We start from the raw sequence: 22,169 nt of genomic DNA, 5'->3' as shown, positions 1-22,169 counted from the left end.
CCCGCCCGCCTGCCCGCTCCCTCCCTCCTCCCTCCTTCTCCCGCCGCCCGCCGAGCCTAGCCGAGCGGAGAGCGAGCCCAGGCAGCCCGGGAAAGAAAGGCCGCGAGCAACACAGGAGCCGGGAGACTGGGCGTGGGCCTGCGGCCCGGCGACGAAAGGGGAAAGGAGGGCGGGCGGCGGGACCGGGGCCTCGGCGCGGGGCAGCCGCTCCCAGCCCCCGCCGCCTGCCACCGCCCCCTTCCCGGCCCGCGGCCCGGGGCGGGCCGCGGAGCCCGAGGCGAGGACCCGAGCCCTCGCGGCGCCCGGCCGGCGGCCTAGCCCAGTAGAATCACCGCACTGGGCGAGAAGTCCCCGATGAGGGCGGGCAGTGTGGGGACTCTCCCAGTCTCTCCGTTAGAGGTGCGCTGTAGTCCCGGGCACCCTGGGACAGACCCGCGAGGTGCCCGGGGATCGGGGCGCGGAGCGGTCGGGCCCCTGCACCACTCCGCCCGCCGCCAACTGAGGTCCTCGACCTCCGCCCGGCTGCGGCCCCCAATTCTTTCTGCCCGACCGACTGCCACACTTCCCCCCTCCAGCCCCACTGGGCAGCGGAGGGAGGGGGGCTCCCCGGCTCCCGGCCGGCGCAGCCTCTGCGAATCCATCCCAAGTGCCGCGCGCCGAGGCCGAGCACCTCTCCAGGGCCGACCCAGGCTGCGGACCCTCGAGATTCGGCTGCCCTTCCCAGCGCAGAGCCTGCGACCCCTAGGGCGTCCCCCACCCAAGACCTGCCTTAAAACTCACAGAGTTTCCACCCAAGTGCTGTAAAACCTACCCCCAGTGGCACACATAACCTACAGTAGCAGACTCTGAAGGAGCCAAACCCCAACTTTTGTTGTGTAAAATGTATTTGAGTTTTAAATCTAGACCACGTTTATCCGTATTCAAATTCATATTTTAAAATGTTTTTCCCTTGGACTGGTAAAACTGATGTTTCAGGAGGAGGCAACATGTTTATCCTAGAAAACTGGCCTTGATTCCTAATGAGGACAGAGTGTGACTAAGATGTGTTTGAGGGTTTGTTTAGAGAGAGAGCCCGCCTAGTAGAGGTAACTTAATTTTTTACCTTAATGAAATGGCGTTTTTATACTGTCACCGTTAGAACCTCTGACAGTAGCTTGTTTCATGGTTTATCTAGACAAGTTCAGGTGCTTTGACAGTTCTCTTAGGAAAGAATGTGACCTCCCACTAATCCAGTTTGAGAGCTTGGCCCTCGCTTAAGACGCTATCTGGAGAGGTAGAGAGGCAGAGGCTGACTGACTTACAAACTTTTCCTTTGCTCTTTGCAGGGACCCCCGGCCCAGGCCTACATTGGGGAAATGAGACTTGGTCCACCCCCTGGCCCCTGGCCCCTCGCCCCTCGCCCCCTGAACCGGTACCCAGGGGACTCTCCAGCCTTTTTTCAGCCCCAGACTTGCCTGATTTTCCAGTTCCCAGCAACCCCTCCAGCCCTTAATTTCTTTGCCCCAGGCTGAACTTTATTAGCATATCATATCTTTCTACCCCTCTGTTTCTCCCCCTTCCTTTGCCTTCCAATTCCTAAGTCCCCTCTATCTGTCTTGAGTGCCCTCCCCAGATTCCCTTTTCCAGCAGGGTTCCAGTGTCTCCACTTAGGGCCCCAGCTAAACTTTGGGTACCCCTCTTCCTCCTCCCCATGTCTGTCCTACTTGGCTCCCCTCCTTTAGTTTCTGAACCCTTTTCTCGGGCATTTTTCCTAGACTTTCCCAAGTCCTCACCAGACTTTTTAAATGATTCCTCAGAGAACTGAAGACCAGTTAACTTTCTTTTAAGATAGCAGTGGGAGGGGAAGTTTGGGGCAGAAGCTGAATAGACAAGACCTGAAAAATAAAGATAAGAGGGTGTACCCCTCCCCCAGGAGACAAAGGAGAAGGTGGATGGAGAAAGGGAAATGGCCTCAGGCAGCATTAGAATGATGCTACCAGTTTAGGAACACACACACACACACACACACACACACACACACACACGCACGCACGCGCGCACACTCTCTCTCCCTCTCTCCCTCCCTCTCTCTTTCTCTCTCTCTCTCTCTCTCTGCCTGTTTTGGACCAAGAGATTTAGATCACTCTGACCCATCCCCCACCACCCTGGGCTGGCATGGCCACGCCCACAGTGCCCCAAGCTGCCCGCCTTGTTGTGACTCACTTCCTCTGTATGGGCTGCTGAGGTGTCCGGAGGCGAGGCTGAGGACACAACTAGGCCTTTGGCCTGGGATTTAGGTATCTGGGACAGGCAAAGACATGGACCCTAGTTGTGGAAAGTGGATCTTGGTCTTCCCAGGTCAGGCTGGCTCGTGCAACACAGAAACCTATTTGGATAAAAGAGTAGAGCGTGGCTAGTACGTGAGCAGAGGAATTGAGGTGCCAGGAATTCTGGGGAGAAAAAGTTTTATAACAAGAGGAAAAATGGCCAGGAGGAGTTTCTATGTATTCTGAAACAATGCAATGCAAAGTATTTGCAGAAAAGCAATATGGACTTAGAGTTGAACAAGTTTTCATGAGTCAACAGCTAAGACTCTGTATGTTACTTACTGCTTATCCTCCTGCATTCCACTAAGAGGGACCCCAAGTCAGCCATGCCCTTGTGAATGAAAAAATGTTGCCTGCCATATCAGTAAACAAAGGATGTTGCAGCCAGCAAGACATCACATTACAGGGACTTCCCTGGTGGTCCAGTGGCTAAGACTCTGAGCTCCCAATGCAGGCGGCCTGGGTTCGATCCCTGGCCAGGGAACTGGATCCCACGTACCGCAACGAAGATCCCGCATGCCTCAACTAAGACCCGACGCAGCCAAATAAATAAATAAATAAATAATTTTTTTAAAAAGAAAAGGCATCACATTACAGCTGCCCTGACAGTGAATCCTGAGAGAACTCAGGACGGAAACAGGATGCCCACCATCAAGCTATCAGCCACTGCAGCCACACACACCCCCCCAACAATGCACCCTGAGGAGACTCAGGATGGGAAAACACAGGATACTGGCCCCAGATAGCTGAGATACATATCAGAGGAATGATTTCAGTGAGCCCAGACTTTTGCATCTTTCCATACATAGAAATGCACTAAATTCATTAAGTTGACATGTCTTATTTTCTTTAATGAACAGTAATCTTTTGATATTCTTTTTTTTTAAATAAATTTAATTAATTATTTATTTATTTGTCTGCGTTGGGTCTTCGTTGCGGTGCGCAGGCTTCTCATTGTGGTGGCTTCTCTTGTTGCAGAGCACGGGCTCTAGGCGCGCGGGCTTCAGTAGTTGTGGTGCGCAGGCTCAGTAGTTGTGGCTCGCGGGCTCTAGAGCGCAGGCTCAGTAGTTGTGGCGCACGGGCTTAGTTGCTTCGCGGCATGTGGGGTCTTCCCAGACCAGGGCTCGAACCCATGTCACCTGCATTGGCAGGCGGATTCTTAACCACTGCGCCACCAGGGAAGTCCCTCTTTTGATATTCTGACTGCCTGGTTCTTGTTACAAAACTCCTATATATCCTGCTCCTCCCTCACCTCTTCAGAGCAGTCCCTCAGAGCTGTCTGAGAGGCTGCATCCCAGGCTTAAGCCCTCAGTATTGTCTGCCAAATAAAACATAATTCTCAACTTTTACGTTGTGCGTTTTTTTTCAGTCGACACCCTCATCTGAGTGATGAGGAAAACACTGAGAAGTTAGGAGACCTGGATTCTGGTTCTAACACTACAGCCTCTGGAAGTCACTCAGCCTCCTTGAGTCAGTAACAAGAGGGTGGTAGACCAGGTCATCCCTAAGATCTCCTCCAACTCTGAAATTCTAAAATTTAGAGCACGTGGGTGGAGGGTGATTTAGTAAATCTGAAAACAACCTCAATCTGGCCCTGGAGTTGAACAAAACAAAACCCAGGGACAAAAGGAGTGAGATTCCACTAGCTTCAGGCGAGCATTTGTAAACACATCACACACACACTCCTAGGCAACTGGGACCACTCTTCTGCCTCCAAATTCAGGATTCAGCCGTGCAGGTCAGCCAGCAGTACCTTGCAGAGGTTTGGACTGGGGGAACAGGAGCCCTCTCTCGCCCTTCATTTCCCCCTAAGCCTACTTGGAACGTGTGCCCAAAAGACATTCTGAAGGGTACAGAAAACCAAAGGCACAGGGACCCTGGCTGTGGAGCCGCTGTACTACGGTAACCCAGCCTAGAAGTCTCCTGCATGTGTCCTGAGGTCTGTCTCAGCAGGGTTCCTTGCGTAGATGTCTACCTGAGGCTCTTCCCCGACCCTGCCTGCCCACCAAGTTCACCTTGGAACCTGATGTCCTCAGGAGACTGCGCTTCCCAACAAGTGGGCCAAGAGAGCCCCTGGATATCTGTGGGTGGAGCCAGAGCCTCAGAGACCTCAAGTGGCCGCCAGGGGTCTCGAGGCTCTCTCTCAGTGGGTTTCGATGGCCTCTTGTGGCCAGATTGGGGATTGGCAAGAAAGAAGTTGCAGAAGAGAGCCAATATTGGAATTCTTAGGGAGATGCTAATAACAGTTATCGCTATAAAATAACATATTAATTATTACGTATTAGTTAACATTTTGACATGTGTACCTACCATTCTGTGCCCACCACTCTTCTAAAGTGCTTTACATGTATTAATTTATTTAATTCTCACAATAGCCTATAATATAAACACTGTTATTATCTCCATTTTGACAAGGAGGAAACTGAGCACAGAAAGGTTAAGGTGGTTGCCAAGGTCACACAGCAGACCAGAATTCTAAGTCTAAGGAATCTGGCTTCAGAACCTTTGCTTTTAATCACCATGCTGAAACTGCATCCCATTTTTCAGGTTGCCAGGTAAAATATAGGATGCTCAGTTAAATTACAATTTCAGACAAACAGCAAATAATTTATTAGCATAGTATATCCTACGAAATATATGGGTCATACTTAATACTAACAAATTACGTGTTGTATTTACTAAATCCGGCAACCCTAATTGAGTTAAGAGAAAAGGCACTTTTCTCTGCCAAATGCCATCACACATATTACCTCATTTAATCCTCCCAGGAAGCCTATTCTCAGGTGCCCCAGGATTCCCCCTCCCCACCCCCACCCCCCCACACTTCATCTTCTCCCAATATTCCCTTTTTTTTTTTCAGGTAAAGAAAACAGAGGGACTTTCCTGGCGATCCAATGGTTAAGGCTCTGCGAACCCAACGTAGGGGGCACAGGTTCGATCCCTGGTCAGGGAAGATCCTGCATGCCACGTGGCATGGCCAAAAAAAAGAAAAAGAAACAGAGACATGATGGAGACCTGAAGTGACTAGCTGAGGTTGCAGAATATAACAAGTGGCAGAGCTGGGACTGAACCCACATTCTCCAACAAAAATTGGTGCGTGTTTTCCACTTTAACAGGAGAGAAAAGTGAGAAGCAGTGATTGCCACTGTGGAAGTCTCCCTTTATAGCATCTCCTTAGGCCTGGTCTGCTCTGAGGAAGAGCTGCTGGTCCCTCCTCAGAAAACCAGTGAGGACCTTCCCAGGGTGGGAGAGTGGCAGAGGAGTGGAGACAGGTCTCTGGCTTCTGTGCCCAGACCCCAGCAGACCTGTCTAGGGCAGCAGGAAGGAGACTGCTCCCAGACCCTAGGGAGTTGGCTGTGAGATTCGAGTACTTGTCTACTCAGGGGCCCCTGAGGCTCCCCAAGACTGTTTACCTGCTGCTCTGTGCACAGACAGCCTCCAGCCCAGCTGCTGGGGTTACATCACCTGCAGCTAAAACAGCCCTGGCGGCCAAAAGGCAACACAAGTAATCTAAGACACAGGGACCCAGGGAGCCTCTTTCATCTCCCTGTTGCCTTTTGGAAGCATGGTGCTTCTGCCCACAGGGAACACCCTGTGCATTTTTCTCTCTTGACTCTGAGCTGCTCCTATCCCCGGAATACCTGTGCCCTTCCTTCCCTGAAGATTTACACAGTCCCCTCCCCCGCCTCCTCACTCTACTACTCTCTTCCAATCACTCCCGCTCGCTACTGCTCTAATACCCCTCTGGGATGCAGGCTGGGGTGCCCTGCTGGTATGTGCCCCAACAGGTTTTTCCGTACCAGCCTCCAAATCAGCCTGGAGCCTGTCTGACCTGCACCCCGCCCCCCCCTCCAGGGAGCTGGAGTCAGAGGCAGAGCCATGTCAGAAGCTGGACTTAGAGACTGGGCTTCTGTGGTCCCACTTGGCCCCGCCGGGACGGCAATGCACGAAGCCTCCTGTGTCGGGGCTGAGCTGCTGAGAGGCCAGCGGAGTTCTCCGCATGGGTTAAGGCCAGTTCCTGGGAGGAGAGATGCTGGGTAGGGAGGTGTTGGCATGTGGGACCTGGTGCAGCCTGGTCCTCTCCCGCATTTGGGAGGGGCTGAGAGGATAGCTGGGCTGGTCTACTGGAGAGGTCCTCTGACCGGCTGTTCAGCTTGGGCTGCACACACACCCTCCCCTGTACAGGCCACACAGGAGCTGGTGTCCATACACGGTGCACCGCTGGGCTCTGAGGACACCCACTTCACCCCCAGCACCTCCGGTAAGCACTGGACCTGGGCTCTCATGCTGGGGCTGCGGGGGGAGGGAGGAACTTGTTGATCACTTGAGCGAGGGAGAAAGGAGTTTTCCTTTTCTAACATGAGTGCCTGCTTCCTCCTCCAGGCCCCCATGTACCCACAAGAACACATACTCATATCAGCTCAGAGACTGCAGCTGCTGACCTAAAGATCCCAGCTGGAGACTCCGAGGGTGAAAGGCGCACAGTGGTGGAAGCTCTGTGGGCAGGGCGGGTGGCTTACTTGGAGGCTGGGGCTGAAGGTGGGGGAAGATGCTGTTACCTCCCGCCCCACATACTTAATCCTGCTGCCTCGCCTCGCCTCCCTTACACTGCCCCAGGAACACCCAGCCAGGCCATGGAAGGAAGGGAGGTGACCTCAGAAGGGGATCATCCACCTCAGACCAAGGGCTGGGGAGCCTTGGGACCAACCCTAGAGTCTGGGAGGGTTTGTTTGGTGCTAGTTCTAGCAGCATCCCTGATCAAACTTGCTTCCGGAAGGATGGTGAGTAGTGGGGAAGGTGGAGGCTCCCCTCTTACCCTCCACTTGGGCTCCCAAACCTGCCAAGCAGGTTGTTCTTTTTTTCTGCAACAAGGGAAAAGAATGGGTAAAGGGAGTCCAGGCTCCCGGACCTGGGGTCATAAAGCGGCCCAGAAAGGCTGGGACGTTCCCCTGAATTGGCTCCTGTGTCCCTCCCCCCAGGGCATCCAGTTGCACCATGTCTGTGACCAGCGGGAAGATGGGACTATCCCTGGCTCAGGAGATCCTTAGCCACCTGGGCCTTGCCAACAAGGTAGGCGCTGCTGGGATTGTAGGAATCTTTTTTTTTTTTACATCAACACAGGGGCTGGGAGGTGGGACGGGGAATAGGAAAGGGAGAGCTGGCCCTGAGGCCATGCCCAAGGCCTGGCCGGGGCACTGGGGAACGGGCAGACTCTGGTACCCCCGTGCTCTTACAGACTGCAGCTTGGGGCACCCTCAGAACCTTCTTGAGCTTCAGTATAGACAAGGATGTGCAGAGGCTGCCGAGGGCCATCACAGGCCAAGGTGAGCCCCTTCCCTCTGCACTTGGGCATATTACCTTTTAGAAACCAGTCTGTAGACCGAGAAGGAGCCCGGAAGGAGGAACTGACGATACTCAATAGAGTATCTCCTGGGCACGAGAGAGGAAGTTTCACACTGCTGCTGATGTAACAATCTCATATTATTTTGTAAACATAGAGCAGCTCTCTTTTCCTAGGTTTACAAACTGTCTTGTCAAGAGTAGAGGAGTGAGCTGTGGTTAGAGATAGGTTAGTTGACCCACCAGGGCACCAAAGCTAAAATTTTTGGCCCAGTTAATGTCTAGGTGGCCAAATACAGATATGGATTCAGTTGCCAGAATGAGGATGGTGATAACACTAGAAAAAATAACAAAAGAGCCACCATTTCTTAGGGGCTCCTTGTGTGCCAGGGCCTATGCCGAGCACATTACACATTTCAGTGAATCCTCACATCCACACTGACATCCTTGTTTTATAGATGAAAAAACTGAAGTACAGAGAGGTTAAATACCTTGCCCAAGGTCACACAGCTATTAAGTCACCTAGTCTCCTACAATACACATAATGATCCTATAGGACATGTAACTGCCATGTATCAACTCCTGGTCTATATCATAGGTGTTGGTCTATCCTATAAGCTATAGCATACTCTTGGCACCCAAGACCACCTTTCTCCACACTGGTCAGACTTTGTTCCGTATTACCCAAACTTAAACTGGCGATCTTGGTTTGAGTAATTTCATAAACAGAATCCGGTCATTGTGCTCGTTGAGCTAGGTCTCCTAGTACAACTGTCCCCCAAAACCTATAAATAAAAAAGCTCACCAAAAATTTGAAGATGGAATAGCTTTTTGTATACTGGTTGAGAAACCATCATGCCTGTTAACAGCTATTCAAGACAGTACATAGAAGCATTTATTTTATCATCCAGAGATTTCCATTTTGACAGTAGATTACTGTACTCATCCAATAAAGCCTGTACTATTATAATGAGTGAACACTAAGATTCATTTGAAGAGTTGTGGTTATCTAAATTCCTGTCATAAAAACAAACTTATACCACAGCAGTAAATGATTGTAAAGTATTTGGATTACAGGACCTAGACTCTTGGATGTAAATGCCAGATTTATCTTAGAAGTAGGAGTCAAAAAATAATACAGGCCTATTTTTCTGAAAAAAAATTTTAAAAAAGGAAAAACTCAATCAAGACACTTCCAAACTATTCTTTTATGAGAGACATGTGAAAACATAATTGTGATGAATATTTATTCAGAAAAATGACCTTTAAATGACAACTGATTCAGGACAAATTCAGACCAATCTGAACCATAAAATGAAGGTTCATTATAAAGATCCTAGGGTACTATGAGATGCCAAATATATTCTCAAGTAACAAGACAAGAATTATGTTTGATATAGGTTTGGTGTAGAGGGTACTTGTACACCATTGGGAATATTCAGTTAATGAGTGACTCCTACCCCAATTCTATAACTATGGAGTAACAAGAGTTGGAAGAAGGGAAGAATGGATACTGGGAAGCATTTGGCAGTCTTCATCACAACATAAAACCAATGATACATGGAATTCAAAAGAGTAGCCATCAGGGAATTCCCTGGCGGTCCAGTGGTTAGGGCTCCGTGTTCTCACTGCTGAGGGCCTGGGTTCCATCCCTGGTCGGGGAACTAAAATCCCACAAGCCACAGCCAAAAAATTAATTAATTAATTAAATTTAATTTAAAGTGCAAAAAAAACAAAGCGTAGCCATCAGGCCCACTGACAATTAGGTAATGAATGAGTCCAAATAAAATATAGCATCCTGTATTCACTTCATCATTTTTTTTTGGTTTCTTTGCGGGAGTTTATGATCTGTGGGGTTGCCCTAAGTGTAGGTTTCAGGCAGTTCTGGGAAGGGTCTCAGGAGTCAAGTGACTGAGAAAACTCTGAAAAGGAGGATAATAGGAAATGATGACAGCACCAGTGCACAGCTCATGACACAAACAGGTTTTTTGCAACCAAAAAAAAATTTGTTTTAACATTTCTTTCCTTTTTTTTAAAAAAATATTTATTTATTTATTTGGCTGCACTGGGTCTTAGTTGCGGCATGCAGGATCTAGTTCCCTGACCAGGGATCGAACCTGGGCCCCCTGCATTGGGATTGTAGAGTCTTAGCCACTGGACCACCAGGGAAGTCCCCAAAATATTTTATTATAATCAGTTATAGCTCATGATTTGAATATGTACTATATCTCTATTATTTCTAAACTGAACCCTCCATTACCATCTTTAACCAAAAGGCAAGAGGCCTGGTGCAGGTATGAGAGAAGGACAGTGATGCTGAACCCCAGGGGTCCAACCAGGAGAAACTGATGTATAAAGATGAGGATAACAAGACGACCCTGGTAGGTCAGGATCAGAACGGGAAGTCACATGACCCTGCTCCCTATCAGAGCCCCATCAACTCAGTTTAAGGACAGGGTGGGTGTATCCTCCTTGGACTTTCTCGAACTTGTAAGTTAAAAACAGTCTTTCTGGATTTCATGCTGTAAACCTTTTTTTTTTTTAAGATTTTTTTTTTTTTTTGCTGCATTGAGTCTTTGTTGCTGCATGCAGTCTTTCTCTGGTTGTGGGGAGCGGGAGCTACTCTTCCTTGTGGTGCACGGGCTTCTCATTGCGGTGGCTTCTCTTGTTGCGGAGCATGGGCTCTAGGCGTGCGGGCTTCAGTAGTTGTGGCATGTGGGCTCAGTAGTTGTGGCACATGGGCTTAGTTGCTCCGCAGCATGTGGGATCTTCCTGGACCAGGGCTCGACCCCGTGTCCCCTGCACTGGCAGGCGGATTCTTAACCACTGTGCCACTAGGGAAATTCCTCATGCTGTAAGTCTTTATAGGTAGCAAGTCTCCTCTATCTTTTCTTGAGTACCTGCCCTTGGAGCGAGGCTCTAAGCTAGTGGCAGGGCCAGGAAAGACGTGGATGGAACAAGTAATATTCCAGTAATATTCCCCACAGCAACCGATCTTTCCTGCCACATCATCTCCTATGAGGATGGACAAAGATAACTTTTACCCTTACATAATGCATATTTCTCTTTTCCTTGACTCTCTCCTCACCAACACGCCCTAGAATAATTCACCATGCGGCCCAATCCCTACTCTGTGAGAATGTCACTACCACCACATCCACATTCTGTTTCTTCCTCTACCGGGAAACTGAGACAATTACCAAGTCCTGATGCGCATCCTTATTTCTCGAAGTGAGCCTGATCTTTTAAGTATCCGAGCTGAGTTCAAAAAGAAATTTGGGAAGTCCCTCTACTCTTCCCTCCAGGTGAGACTTTGCTGGTTCTTAACCTGGAGCCCCGGAGCTTCACCCCGAACCTCCACACTGCGCACAGTGGAGCATAGTCATGTCCTGGAGAACTCATGGGTCTTAGGTGAATTTAGTGCAGGACTCCAGGCACCACACAAGCTCTGGGCCGGCACGAGGGAGAGGACAGAGCACCTGAGCCATAGTGGTGGTGGGTCTTTCTAATACTTGACTTTCTTGTCTGCAGAATGCAGTGAAAGGCAACTGCCGGTCAGCCCTACTAGCCCTGTGCAGGGCTGAAGACCTTTGAGACCTCATCCCCACATGACCTTCAAGGATCTGAGATTCCCACGGATGGCTGAGCCTGCAGGAGACCAGCTGGGCCTCCAAATAAGATAACCCCTCACTTGAGCACCACATGTTCCAGCTTCTTGTGGAGTCTGGAACTCGAAGTTCCTCTTAAATCCCTTAATTTCCCTCATCTCAAAGTGATGTCTGCACCTGGGTCCCCTAGCTCTGTCTTGGGTATGCGATAATGGGATCTCTTTGATAGTTTCTGCTCTACTCATTCTTTCCGTATTCTGGCCAGCACATCTCACTGATATTTGGATTCTTTTGGCAAACTTCACTGTCATTTGTGTTCCCTGATTGAAGTTTGGGTGGAGCAGGACATGGGCTGGGAGGAGGCCTTGAAGCTGGAGGTGCCTTTCATGTGCACTTGGATATTCAACAGGAGTCCTGTTTGAGGCTCTAGACTGCAGTTGTCAACAACCCCCCTCCCCTCGGTGTCTCCCCTCACCCCCATTAATCTCTCTTCCCCAGGAAATTTCAGGTAAAATAATTGAGAACCAGGAACCACAATGAGGTCAGAAATGGTTAGAGGAAGCAAAGGACCATCTGTATGACCTGAGAAGCAAGCAGAGGATCAAGCTACCCCTCCCCTGCATGGGAAGATTGGGTTAGCAGGGTGCACAATCCCCAAATTCATATGTCCAAAGCAGGAACTTGGAAACCCACCTCCCAAATTATAGTACTACTTCCAAAAGAAGACCTATCGAAAACAGATAAAAAACAAAAAAGGAAAAAGCAGGCTTTGGCTCCCCCTGCTGCTTGTATTAGAAATGACAGGCCACCCCCTCACATCTTTTTACCTCCCCCTCCCCCTTTTTGCATTCCTCAATTGAGTCAAATACTTAACCCCATAGCTGCAGGGTAAGGCAAACAACAGACCTCAGGAAAGAAGTTTTATTTCCAACCCCCTAGGAAGGCATTACAAATAATGGAGATAGAAACCCAAAATTAAACCCTGAAACAAACGGATGGATACGGGTGGGCCTGCAGGAGCAGAAAGTAGGGGAGATGGGTTCTAGACAGGGACCTCACCCTGGAGCCTGAGTCTGTATATTAATGTGACTATTCTGGGGAAAGGGAGTTGGGAATCAGAAATCCTCACCCCACCAACCCCAATGTTGCCCGGGATGGTTGGGAGGAAGAGGAGGCAGCACATGAGGGCAAAGACGTCACCAAGTCTGACCTTGGCATTTACTGCCTGCTCTGATCCCCAATGTTCCATAAATAAGTTACCCTGCATATCTCAAGTTGAGCTGGGGAGCAAGCAAAATAGCCCCAGCCTCTGAAAGCGGAGGCAAGGCAGCCTGGCACTGAGCGGGGCTACAGGAGGACACAGTCGGACTCTTGCTTCGGCCTTTGCCGACGCTCGGCAGCTGGGCGTCCAAATGCAGCTCCTCTCCCCTGTATCAGATTTAACAATTGGTCACCCATCAACTGTGGAAGAGCCCAGGACAGAGACTCTAGATGGAAGCAGGGTCAGGATTGGGAGGGGCAGTGGGGAGAGAAAGACAGGAAGGGACCCAGGGGAGAGGGACAGACAGGAGAAAGGCCCCGAGGGAAACCGTGAAGAGACATGGCAGGAATAACAAGTGTCCGGACCAGGGGAAGCAGGAGTGGCACGCCGGGGATGTGGGAACGCTGGAGGGGCAGCGCTAAGGGCAGGGGGAGCAGACCCACCTGCGGTGACAGGGCCCGTGCTGCCGCGGGCTGGGCGGCTTGGTGCTGTTGGTACTCCTCTTGCTGAAGTTGCTGGGCCAGCTCCAGGTCGCTAAGACCCAATGCGCCTTGCGACGGCTGCTGCTGCAGGGACAAGGCGATCAGGTAGTCCTGGAGAGGGGAAAGTACGGGGGTGGTGAGGGAGGCTGGGGCGGGGGGATGTCCAGGCTGTGTTTAGGTTTCCAAACCAGCCTTTCCTGGGAGTTCCCTGGCAGTCCAGTGGTTAGGACTCTGAGCTTCCACTGGCAGGGGGCACGGGTTCAATCCCTGGTCGGGGAACTAAGACCCCACAAGCTGTGTGGCCAAAAAAATAAATAAATAAATAACGACAACAACAAAAGCAGCCTTTCCTCATCCTTCCAATTCTCCAGCTCCTTCTCCTCCAGAGCAACACATACAGCCAAGTATTTTACCTCTGGTGCCAGAGAATACACACCAAGTGCTGAGATGGTCCAAAAGGTAACAGAGAGGAGAGGGGCATGGCTGTCATACGTCACAGTCTCTAGATAATAAGATGCAGGCAGCTCGCACCTGTGGCAAGAAGCTCTCTGAGGCGGACATGCTCTCTGCACCCTCCCCAGAGGCCCCACACACCTGGTCCACCTGCCGCTGCTTTTCTGGGGAGCCACTCCCACCTTCTGCTCCAGGTCCCTTGCCTAGGGAGTGACTTAGGTGAAAGTCAGAGTCACAGAAACAGCTGTCTCCGTCCACGTTGTGCAGGCTCTCCCACACCACTTGCTCCTCCTGTAGAAAGCCCTGGTCGGTGACGAGTAGGTACAAGTGACCCTGCAAAGAGGAGGACAAAGTGCATTGGTGGGACAGGTGACAGAGGCACCTATCTGAGATGCACAGAGACCGTTGGAATCAATCGGTGTGCTAGCTGGAACGTGGCAGTGTGAGCATGGGGATCTTTTATACATATGCGCGGCTGTGGGGAGAAGGAAGGGCTGTCTGAGTCGTGGTCAGCTGGATGTGAGTATGGTGGTCCCTGTGGTCAAGCATGGAGTCCTCGGGCTAAAGTCCCACATACGACCCTGCTTCCTACCCTACTTCCCATGGTTCTCTGGGCTCGTCTGATGGTTATAAGGATAAATCCTTTGAGAACCAAAGACCTTTCCCTCTTCTACTCAATTCCAAGAGAGCTTAGACAATTTTTAGCTTTGGAAAACTATAGTATTGTTCAAAAATTCCACTGCCCCTTCCTGGGAGAGGATTTACACTTTCTTGTCCCACTGATGGCAGGCTTACTCCTTATGGCTCGCTCTGGCCAGTGAGATGTTAGCAGAACTGACATTGTCATTTCCAGGCAGAAGCACTAAAAGCACGCGTGCGGTGTGTTCCCCACCCCCGCACTTTCCCCTCCTATGTTCCAGATAAAGGCTGTTTTGTCAGCCTGGGCCCCAGAGTGAAGATGATGTGGGACAGAGCTGCAGCCAATCTGCAGCAGACGTGCAACATGAGTGAGAAATAAACCTTTGGGGACTCCCCTGGTGGTCCAGTGGGTAAGACTCCGTGCTCCCAATGCAGGGGGCTCAGGTTTGATCCCTTGTCGGGGAACTAGATCCCGAACGCATGCCGCAACTAAGAGTCCGCATACCGCAACTAAGAAGTCTGCATGCTGCAACGAAGATCCCGTGTGCCGCAACTAAGACCGGCACAGCCAAAATAAATAAATAAATAAATAGATAAATATTTTTTTGAAAAAAGAAATAAACCTTTGTTGCGGTAAACCACAGGGATTCAGGGGTCATTAGTTATCACAGCTTAATCTACCTTATCCTGACTGAAACACTGACCCAGAAGAAAAAGGCATGAGGGAATGACAGCACTCCAACCCCCCACCTCCTAAACCCTCATCACCTTGTGCTTAGTCATAGTGCTAAAGTGGTTGTTCCGGAAAAAGACGCTAAGTTCGCCCTCCTTGGCAGCTGTTGTTAACTCACACAGACCATGGTAGGTCAGCTGTGCGGCGGTGGTCTCCAGGAACTGCTCTGCAATCAGGCCTGGCAGCAGGGCACAAGAAAGAGGGGGGCGGGTGGCTTAAATGCAAAGTCCACGGTAGGATCATCCAGAGAGCCCCTGTCAAAGCCCTAGGGGTCAGTCCCACCTTGTGAAATCGCTTCCTTGAAGCCTGGCTGTATTCATTCATTCGACAGATTCTAACTGAGCAGCTACTTTTTGCCAGGCATCACACTAGGTACCGGGGGATACGTCAGTGAACTAAATAGACAATTCCCCAAACTCCCTCTCATGGAGCTCACATTCTAGTGGGACATGGTGGTGGGGAGACAGACAATAAACACTAAACCTAAGTAGCCATCACTCCCTCCACATAAGATCCACAGAAGAGAAGGGAGGGAGGTCACCTTCTGTCACGAGGTTGGTGTCACTGGAGTGCTTGCAGGTGATGATCTTCTCTACCAGTTGGTTGTAACTCAGTTTCCCAACTGCACTCACAGCCTCAGGACTCTGCATGAGCAGCGGGGTGGGGTGGTATCAAAAAAATGGAGATCTTTTTCAGGAAGGAAATGAAGCAAGCCCACAAGGACGGCAACCCTACGACCAAAGCTTCCTGAAACTTTTGATGTCTGAAGAATTGACCTATTTCCATATTGTTTGCTTGTATTTGAATATTACCCCCCAAAAAGGTGAAAATTAAAGGAATTCCGCACTGGATCCAGCCTCTAAGCCCTAATCCCCTCCCAAGCCAACCTACTCCCTACCTCCCTAAACCCCTCCACACAAAATTTTGCTTCTCTCTCAGCTTGAGCTGACTGAGTCTCACTTGCGCCCCCTACCCTCACCTGTGGATCAACAAGCCAGCCATGGTACAGAGGTATGCCTAGTAGGTCAAAGACGCTGCACTCAGGTGTATACTCAAAATCAGAGACACCTGTGAATCGCACATTGACATCCAGACCTGTGGCCAGTTTAGGCAGCACTGTCATTGCATCGTCCACATTCTGGGGTAGAAAAGAAAATAATGGATAGATCAAATCAACACATTGTATATTTTAAACTTACACAGTGCTATAGGTAAACAACAAGGATATACTGTATAGCACATGGAATTATACCTAGTATCTTATAATAACCTATTATGGAATATAATGTGCAAAATACTGAATCACTACTCTGTACACCTGAAACTAACACAATATTATAAATCAACTATACTTCAATTTAAAAAATAAAATAAAATGGAAAAAAAGAACCTTACACAGTGTTATATGTCAATTAAATCCCAGTAAAACTGGAAAAAAAAAGAAAATGATGGATATTCTAGCCTCCCCTCCCCCCACTCTACTCCCACCTCCAGAAAAAAAAAATTTTTAATCTTGTTGCTTTTCTTCCCTGGTGTTCTCTTACAATGGAAATTCCTCCCTTGTCTCAACCCTTCTTTATCTTATGTAAATGAACATATTTTCTAGGACAGAGATACACCCTCCCCCTCCTGCAGAAAGAAATTATGGTTCAAGGAACCCTCCTGAGAAGCATCAGAAAGGCCTCTCTTAATAGCCTGGGTGTCCCCTTATAAGCCTGCAAACCCCCATGTCCACAGACCTTTCGCCTCACCTGCTGAAAATTAAGCTGAAGTCCTTCTGACTTCTCCTGGGGCTTGATGGACAGAAGGCAGTCTCCTACAAGACAGGATTCCTTATCAGCTTACCCTGCCAACAGTCCCAAAAGCTGCTTCCTCTTCTCCAGGAGAATGGAGGTAATGTCACAGAACCACAGATTTTCAGAGATGCAAAGGGCCTTAGTTTCTCAGAGGAAGAAATGGGCCCACAAAGGTGAAGGGTACACGCAAGGTCACATGTGAAAGCTAAGGGAAGAATTGGGGTGACGACCCAGGACTCCTGACACCTTGACTTTTCCTTTTCATTCCCCAGCCTTGCAGAGAAGCCCCACAGATCTTTACCTTCCCTGCCACATAAGATCCCCGAATGGGGAGTCCCTCAACACTCTGGATTTCTGGCTGAGTAGATAGCACTGGAAGCTTTTGGGTAATTCCTCTTCAAGGCCCAGTCACTCACCAAGATGGGCCATGAGCTCATCTGATGTGATCACTTCCTTCTGAGGTGGCAGCTTCACCTGGAGGCAAAGAGTGATCAAAGTGTTAGCCAGGTGTGTGCTTTCCTTCATGGAGCACTGAAGGAGGAACCCATAGAAAGGCAGGGGGAGGGCAGGGGTTGTCCAGCAGTCAGGTGTGGTGGAAAAGAAAGGCTTGCAACTGGAGCAAGGGAATGAATGTGGAAAACTGCAAGGCATTCCCATTTGCTAGACAGTAGAAGACAGAGGAGTAGGACAGATAATTGTTTTGTTTTGTTTTTACGAATATCTTATCTCATTTGTTCAAGCTGGAGAAATAGGAAGAATAATCTGGAAAGTTTGGTTTGAGAAAATCAGAATGATCAAGGTTTTCTGAGCCCCCATCCAAGCTCTCTCTTACCTTCCACTGAAGAAAAAGGATGTTCATGATGGCGATGAGAGGGCAAGGGCCGTTAGTGCTCTGGGTGATGATGGGTGTCCGTTCTCCCTTCCAGGGCATCCACTTTACACAGTAGAAGTCTAGCTCAGGTTGTCGGGCCCTGGGGGACTGGGGAAGCTCTTGGGGCCAGGAGCAGGCCCCCACTGTCTCTACCTCAGGCTGTGTCCCCTGGGCTGGCCCTTCTTGGCTTGAGCTAGCATCAGGTGGAGGGGACTCGAGGTTATCCTGGCCCTGGGCCGGCAGCAAAGCTTCATCTACTGGCTCCTGTTCTCCAGCTGCCCCAGCAGCCTCTTCAGCATCCTTGTCCTGAGGGGGCTCATTGGGTCCTGACAGGATCTCGTGGTTTTCAGGGCTGACCGCTTCTGCAGTCCTGGCCTCACCACAGACTGGATGCTCAGGCTGATGGTGTTCCATGGTCAGGAGGCGTCAACTGAGGGGCACCAAAGGACTTTACTGTCCTCAGGGACTGGCTTAATCTAGGCTTGATATGCAAAAGAGAGAACGATCCAATAAGAAGGAAATCATTGGGCTGGAACGCAAACAGAGCCAGAAAAGTCTTGGAAAAGGAATGTAGTGCAGAAGGCTCGGTTAGCGTATGTTAGCCACTCCTGGCTACAGGTAGTACAGCTTTGGGGTAAACAGAAGGGCCCCAGGCCAGGCTCTTTCACCTCTAACTTGCTGTGACCAGATAGGACCACTGAGGGTACAGGACTTTCAGGCTTGGGGGGGATGATTCCGGTGGGACTGAAGACATTGGGTGGCGTCAGCTTCCCTGAAACAGGAAGGACAAGGAATGGAGACAAGACAGAAAGGGTGGGTAAAAGGAGAAAGAAGAAAAAGAGATGGAGAAAGAAATGTTAAAACTATACTAATGATTATTAATACAGTGATCTTTAGCTCACCCTGTAATAGGCATCATGTCAGTAAACCCCACCATAGCCAGAATGAGAGTAATTCCTCTGCCCTACCCGAACCCTGTCCCTTGGCTGTTCAGGAAACATCCTGAGCACACATGGCTTATATCTTTAGGGCCATCTTCTCTCTGCCTCACCCCAAGGGCAAAAAGATGAACAGTCATATAGTGCTTGGGGTGAAGAATAAAGAGAGTCAGTACCATGCCCCTAAAGGCGAAACACTGGTGAGAAAGAAGTCTCTCTCCTCAAAGGACTCCACCTTCACAACTCCAGCTTTACACAATCGTAAACCACAACAAAAAGATCCTGGGAGGAGCTTCCTGTAGGCTGGAGAGGGGAAATGCAGGCCATGGGGACTTGAATCAGAGATCGGTTCTGATAAGTAATTTCAGATTAGACGTACAAAACACACACACACACACACACACACACACACAAACACACCCCACCCGACCCCATTCTTCCAGTAAGCTTCTCTTGACAGCTAGAGTTGGGATAGCGACGTCTCCTCAGGTCCTCTATGCTCCAAAAACTGCCCAAACCCAGAGATACTCTCTTGCCCACTACATGGAATATGAAAATACTGATTATTGATTTCTGTAAAACAAAAAATGCTCCGTATCCACTCCTCTACCTGTGCATATGTTCTTTCCATCTATTCCCATCTAGGTCATTTTAGATGTCAACTCTGGACCTGTTTAACCCGTTCTCTACCAGCGCTAAGCATAGACATTTAATTAACACCATGGATCATAGATAATAAAAAGCCACAAACCCTGCCCCCTGGAAAACATCTCCCTTCAACCTCCTTACTCCCCTCGCCCCCTTGATCAGGGTGAGAAAGGGGGAGAAATTAAACTTGTTAGAAATCTTTTCTCTTGCTTCCTCCTAACCTGAGACTATGCTTCCTTTTGCAATCCGGCAGGAATTTAGGGCTAAGGTAAAGCCTGGGGGGTGAAGTTGAGGAATAGAAAAGTCACCGAAATAAGCCTAGTCACCCAAATTGATCATCCTCCTGATTCAAATATAATTTATGCTAGCTGCGTCTCATTTACATGTTGTTGATTTAGAATCATAGTAGCAAAAATTGCCTGCAGGCCTTATGCTTTTTTTTTCCTCTCTCTCCTTTTTTCCTCCCTTCCCAAACGACACTTAGGATGAGCCTTAGAAGCAGAAACCAGAGCCTGGGACACTTTTTTAAAAGCTTGGAGAAAAACAGCGCTTATTTCTTAGTTTTTCTGTCCAATGCCAGAAATGATCAATAATTAAGCGGGGTTGGGCCACTAGCTGGCCAGGCCAGTGGGCCAAAAGAACCCAGGAGCTGGATACCAGAGGGAGCTGGGTCTCAGAGAATCTGGGCAAAAAGCTAAGTGGGCTAAGTCTTCAGAAGAGGGGCCAGAAGTGTGATGGAGGAGTTCCACTCTACAGGGAGCACGCCTGGTGGGTTGGGCATGGAGTATTTCAGAGCAGGAGAGGCTCTGAGACTCATAGGTACTCAAACAAATCAGGATTTCATGCTTTTCCTCTTTTCTTAACTCAAGTCCTACACTTTCTCTCCAGCTGGAATTATCCTCTGGTGGCGGTAAGGGAGTCAAAACAGCCCTGGCCCCTCCCTATAGCCAGAGGCAGTAAATAGCCAAAAGTTGGAAGAAGCATATAAACCGGGTATGTAGCTTCAAGAAGACACCCGCGGCCCCTGCCCTGGCTCCCCAGGAACTTTACTCTCCCCTCAAGTGCCTGACTGTCCCACTCTAATCTCCCTCTCACTCTGACCCAAATCTTCATGCAACTAATGATTTAGATTTTCCCCTCAGAATAAGGCAACCACAGTGCCCTGTCTACTTGCTAGCAAGGGAGAGGGGGAAGGTGTCATTAAAAGGAGGAAGTGTAGGGACCAAGCAGCATCTCTTTTACATACTCCTTCTGCCTGAGCTCCTCTCGAAATCCAGACTTACAGAGACCCAAGGTGGAAGGACAGCCAGTGTCACTTCTCCAGAGCTGGAGAGGAAAAAGAGCAGTGGGGGTTAGGAGAAAAGGCGAAGGAAATGGTTAAAACAGTTTTTACCTTACAGAAGTGGGTGCTGTTCCAGGACTTAGAAGGGGGGTTCAACTCTGGCAATGCGATGGCGGAGGTGGGTACAGGGAGGGGCGCCGCCACAGTCCCAGCTGCCTTCCAGCTGTCAACGCCAGAGCTTATACAGGTTTACCCAGGTTTACGAGCGGCGGTCCTGGCTGGATTGTGGCTACTTCCGGACTCACGCCCACGACCGGGGGGCACTGGAGGAGGGTGCAGGCAGGCAGGGGTGCAGCCCAGGTGCTCCCAGGTCGCTCAGAGCGTCTTCGGGGTTTCTGAGTCGCCGAGTCTAGGGCGTGCGCTCCAGGCCCTGTCTACAAGCTGGTTTTCAAAGGAAGTTTGTGGGTTTTCTTTTTTCTTCTTTCTCTCTCTCTCTTTTTTCCCATCAGGACAAAGAAAAATCAGTCAAGGACAAGCTCCCCAAAGGAGGAGGAGCCTGCCCAGCACTGGAAGATTTCCATTAGGGCTTTCTGACCTGGTCAGCAGCTTGGTGATCAGCAGTGAGGGAGAGAAACAAGGAGAGAAAAACAACAGACCCTTTCTCTTCCCTCCGCCCGCCGCTGGAAGGGACTGAGCACTTGTGCCTCTCTGGTGAGAATAGGGAAGAGCAAGGGCCCTTGCAGAGTGGGGAGGAGCAGGGCTGGACAGCAGCAGCTTGTTGGATCTCCCCGGGCATGGCAGTCCTTTGCCCTGGATCCACAGAAGCAGGGCCAAAGAGCGTGATATTTCCATATTTATTCAATAAAGTGAAAAAATCCCGATCCTTTCCAAGTCCTTACTGTATCATTTTTTTAGTCTAGAAATGAAACCGGTTGGGCTGTGCCTAGGTAGTGCAGAAGAAGGTGTGGAAGAAGCCCCAGGCTCTGGGAAGAGTGCAGCAGGGAGAAAACTAGCTGAGCAAGCAGGAGATCCAATACCCCTGTGCTCTAGTCCTTGTTCCCACCACGGGCCTCAGCTTCTCATCTGTCACCTCCTCTCAATTCCTAGCTTGGGGAGCAGGAAAAGCTGGTGTGAGGTTGGTGGTAGGAAATAAAGGGATGGATTAATAAATGGGGGAACATCTGATGATGAGAATACCTTTATTTGCAGTACTCTGCACTACCCTGGGGCTGGAAGGTGGCAGTTAAAGGAGGCTGGAACCCTACTCTACGTTCTGAAGGGCCCTCCAAGCTCTACGTACAGGGCTGCCGCAGGATGAAACTTCAAGCAACTCCGAAGGCTGAAAGAGCAGTTGGAACAATGAGGGAGGCAGGGAGCAAAGAACCCAGGTTACAACAGTCCAGGAAAAGAATGAGACATTTGCCGACGCTGTAGAAAAAAACAGGCTACAGAAAAGCAGCAGCAGGAGTTGGCGAGAGACTGTAGGTATTAAGTAAAGAAGAGAGGTCAAAGACTATTCTAATGTTTTTATAACATGGATAATCACGCAATTGGTGGCAATGGGTCAGTTTGGTAAGGAAGAGAATTTGAGAGAGAGATGAAGAGCTGTTTTTGCCCAGTGTAATTTAAGATGTCAACCAGATGGGCGGTGTAATATACGGAAAGATGCTATACTTAGCCTGACTCAAGAGGGAAAGTTCAGATGCCACAAAGATAGGTTATGTGACACATACACACTTGTGATCTCAGAAAATTCTCCTTCCCTCAATTCTTGGGGCCATTTCGGCGCTTCGAGACTACATTTCCCAGGAC

The 22,169-nt window shown here is 49.6% G+C and overlaps 2 protein-coding genes across 9 annotated transcripts; one reads left to right on the top strand and one right to left on the bottom strand.

Moving 5' to 3' along the window:
• The first annotated feature begins 5,350 nt into the window (after nt 1–5,350).
• On the top strand, nt 5,351–13,103 carry LOC133086843 (uncharacterized). Of its 5 annotated transcripts, XR_009700356.1 has the most exons (5): nt 5,351–5,399; nt 6,492–6,567; nt 6,690–6,845; nt 7,286–7,376; nt 11,178–13,103. XR_009700356.1 is itself a non-coding variant. In XM_061183522.1 (4 exons), exons 1-3 carry the CDS (start codon nt 6,360–6,362, stop codon nt 7,352–7,354), a joined length of 675 nt encoding a protein of 224 aa, XP_061039505.1. In that variant the 5' UTR covers nt 6,167–6,359; the 3' UTR covers nt 7,355–7,376; nt 11,178–13,103. The 5 variants fall into 5 exon arrangements, 2 of the variants coding, with proteins under 2 accessions (XP_061039505.1, XP_061039506.1); XR_009700355.1 differs by lacking the exon at nt 5,351–5,399 and having other exon boundaries at nt 6,167–6,567; nt 6,690–6,776; XR_009700354.1 differs by lacking the exon at nt 5,351–5,399 and having other exon boundaries at nt 6,167–6,567.
• On the bottom strand, nt 12,162–21,052 carry MINDY1 (MINDY lysine 48 deubiquitinase 1). Of its 4 annotated transcripts, none has more exons than XM_061183520.1 (11): nt 20,469–21,052; nt 18,158–18,261; nt 17,451–17,970; nt 17,035–17,092; nt 16,574–16,638; nt 15,802–15,960; nt 15,364–15,466; nt 14,858–15,000; nt 13,592–13,783; nt 12,959–13,108; nt 12,162–12,682 (listed from the first exon to the last, which is right to left on the bottom strand). In XM_061183520.1, exons 3-11 carry the CDS (start codon nt 17,901–17,903, stop codon nt 12,602–12,604), a joined length of 1,404 nt encoding a protein of 467 aa, XP_061039503.1. In that variant the 5' UTR covers nt 17,904–17,970; nt 18,158–18,261; nt 20,469–21,052; the 3' UTR covers nt 12,162–12,601. The 4 variants fall into 4 exon arrangements, with proteins under 4 accessions (XP_061039503.1, XP_061039502.1, XP_061039501.1 ...); XM_061183519.1 differs by having other exon boundaries at nt 17,451–18,261; nt 20,469–20,851; nt 20,953–21,051; XM_061183518.1 differs by having other exon boundaries at nt 17,451–18,261.
• Between the last annotated feature and the right edge of the window lie 1,117 nt (nt 21,053–22,169).

The sequence above is a fragment of the Eubalaena glacialis genome, chromosome 3 (genome assembly GCF_028564815.1).
Source record: "Eubalaena glacialis isolate mEubGla1 chromosome 3, mEubGla1.1.hap2.+ XY, whole genome shotgun sequence".
Taxonomy (NCBI): domain Eukaryota; kingdom Metazoa; phylum Chordata; class Mammalia; order Artiodactyla; family Balaenidae; genus Eubalaena; species Eubalaena glacialis.
Note: the sequence above shows the minus strand (reverse complement) of the source record. Positions and strands in the feature narration are given on the sequence as shown.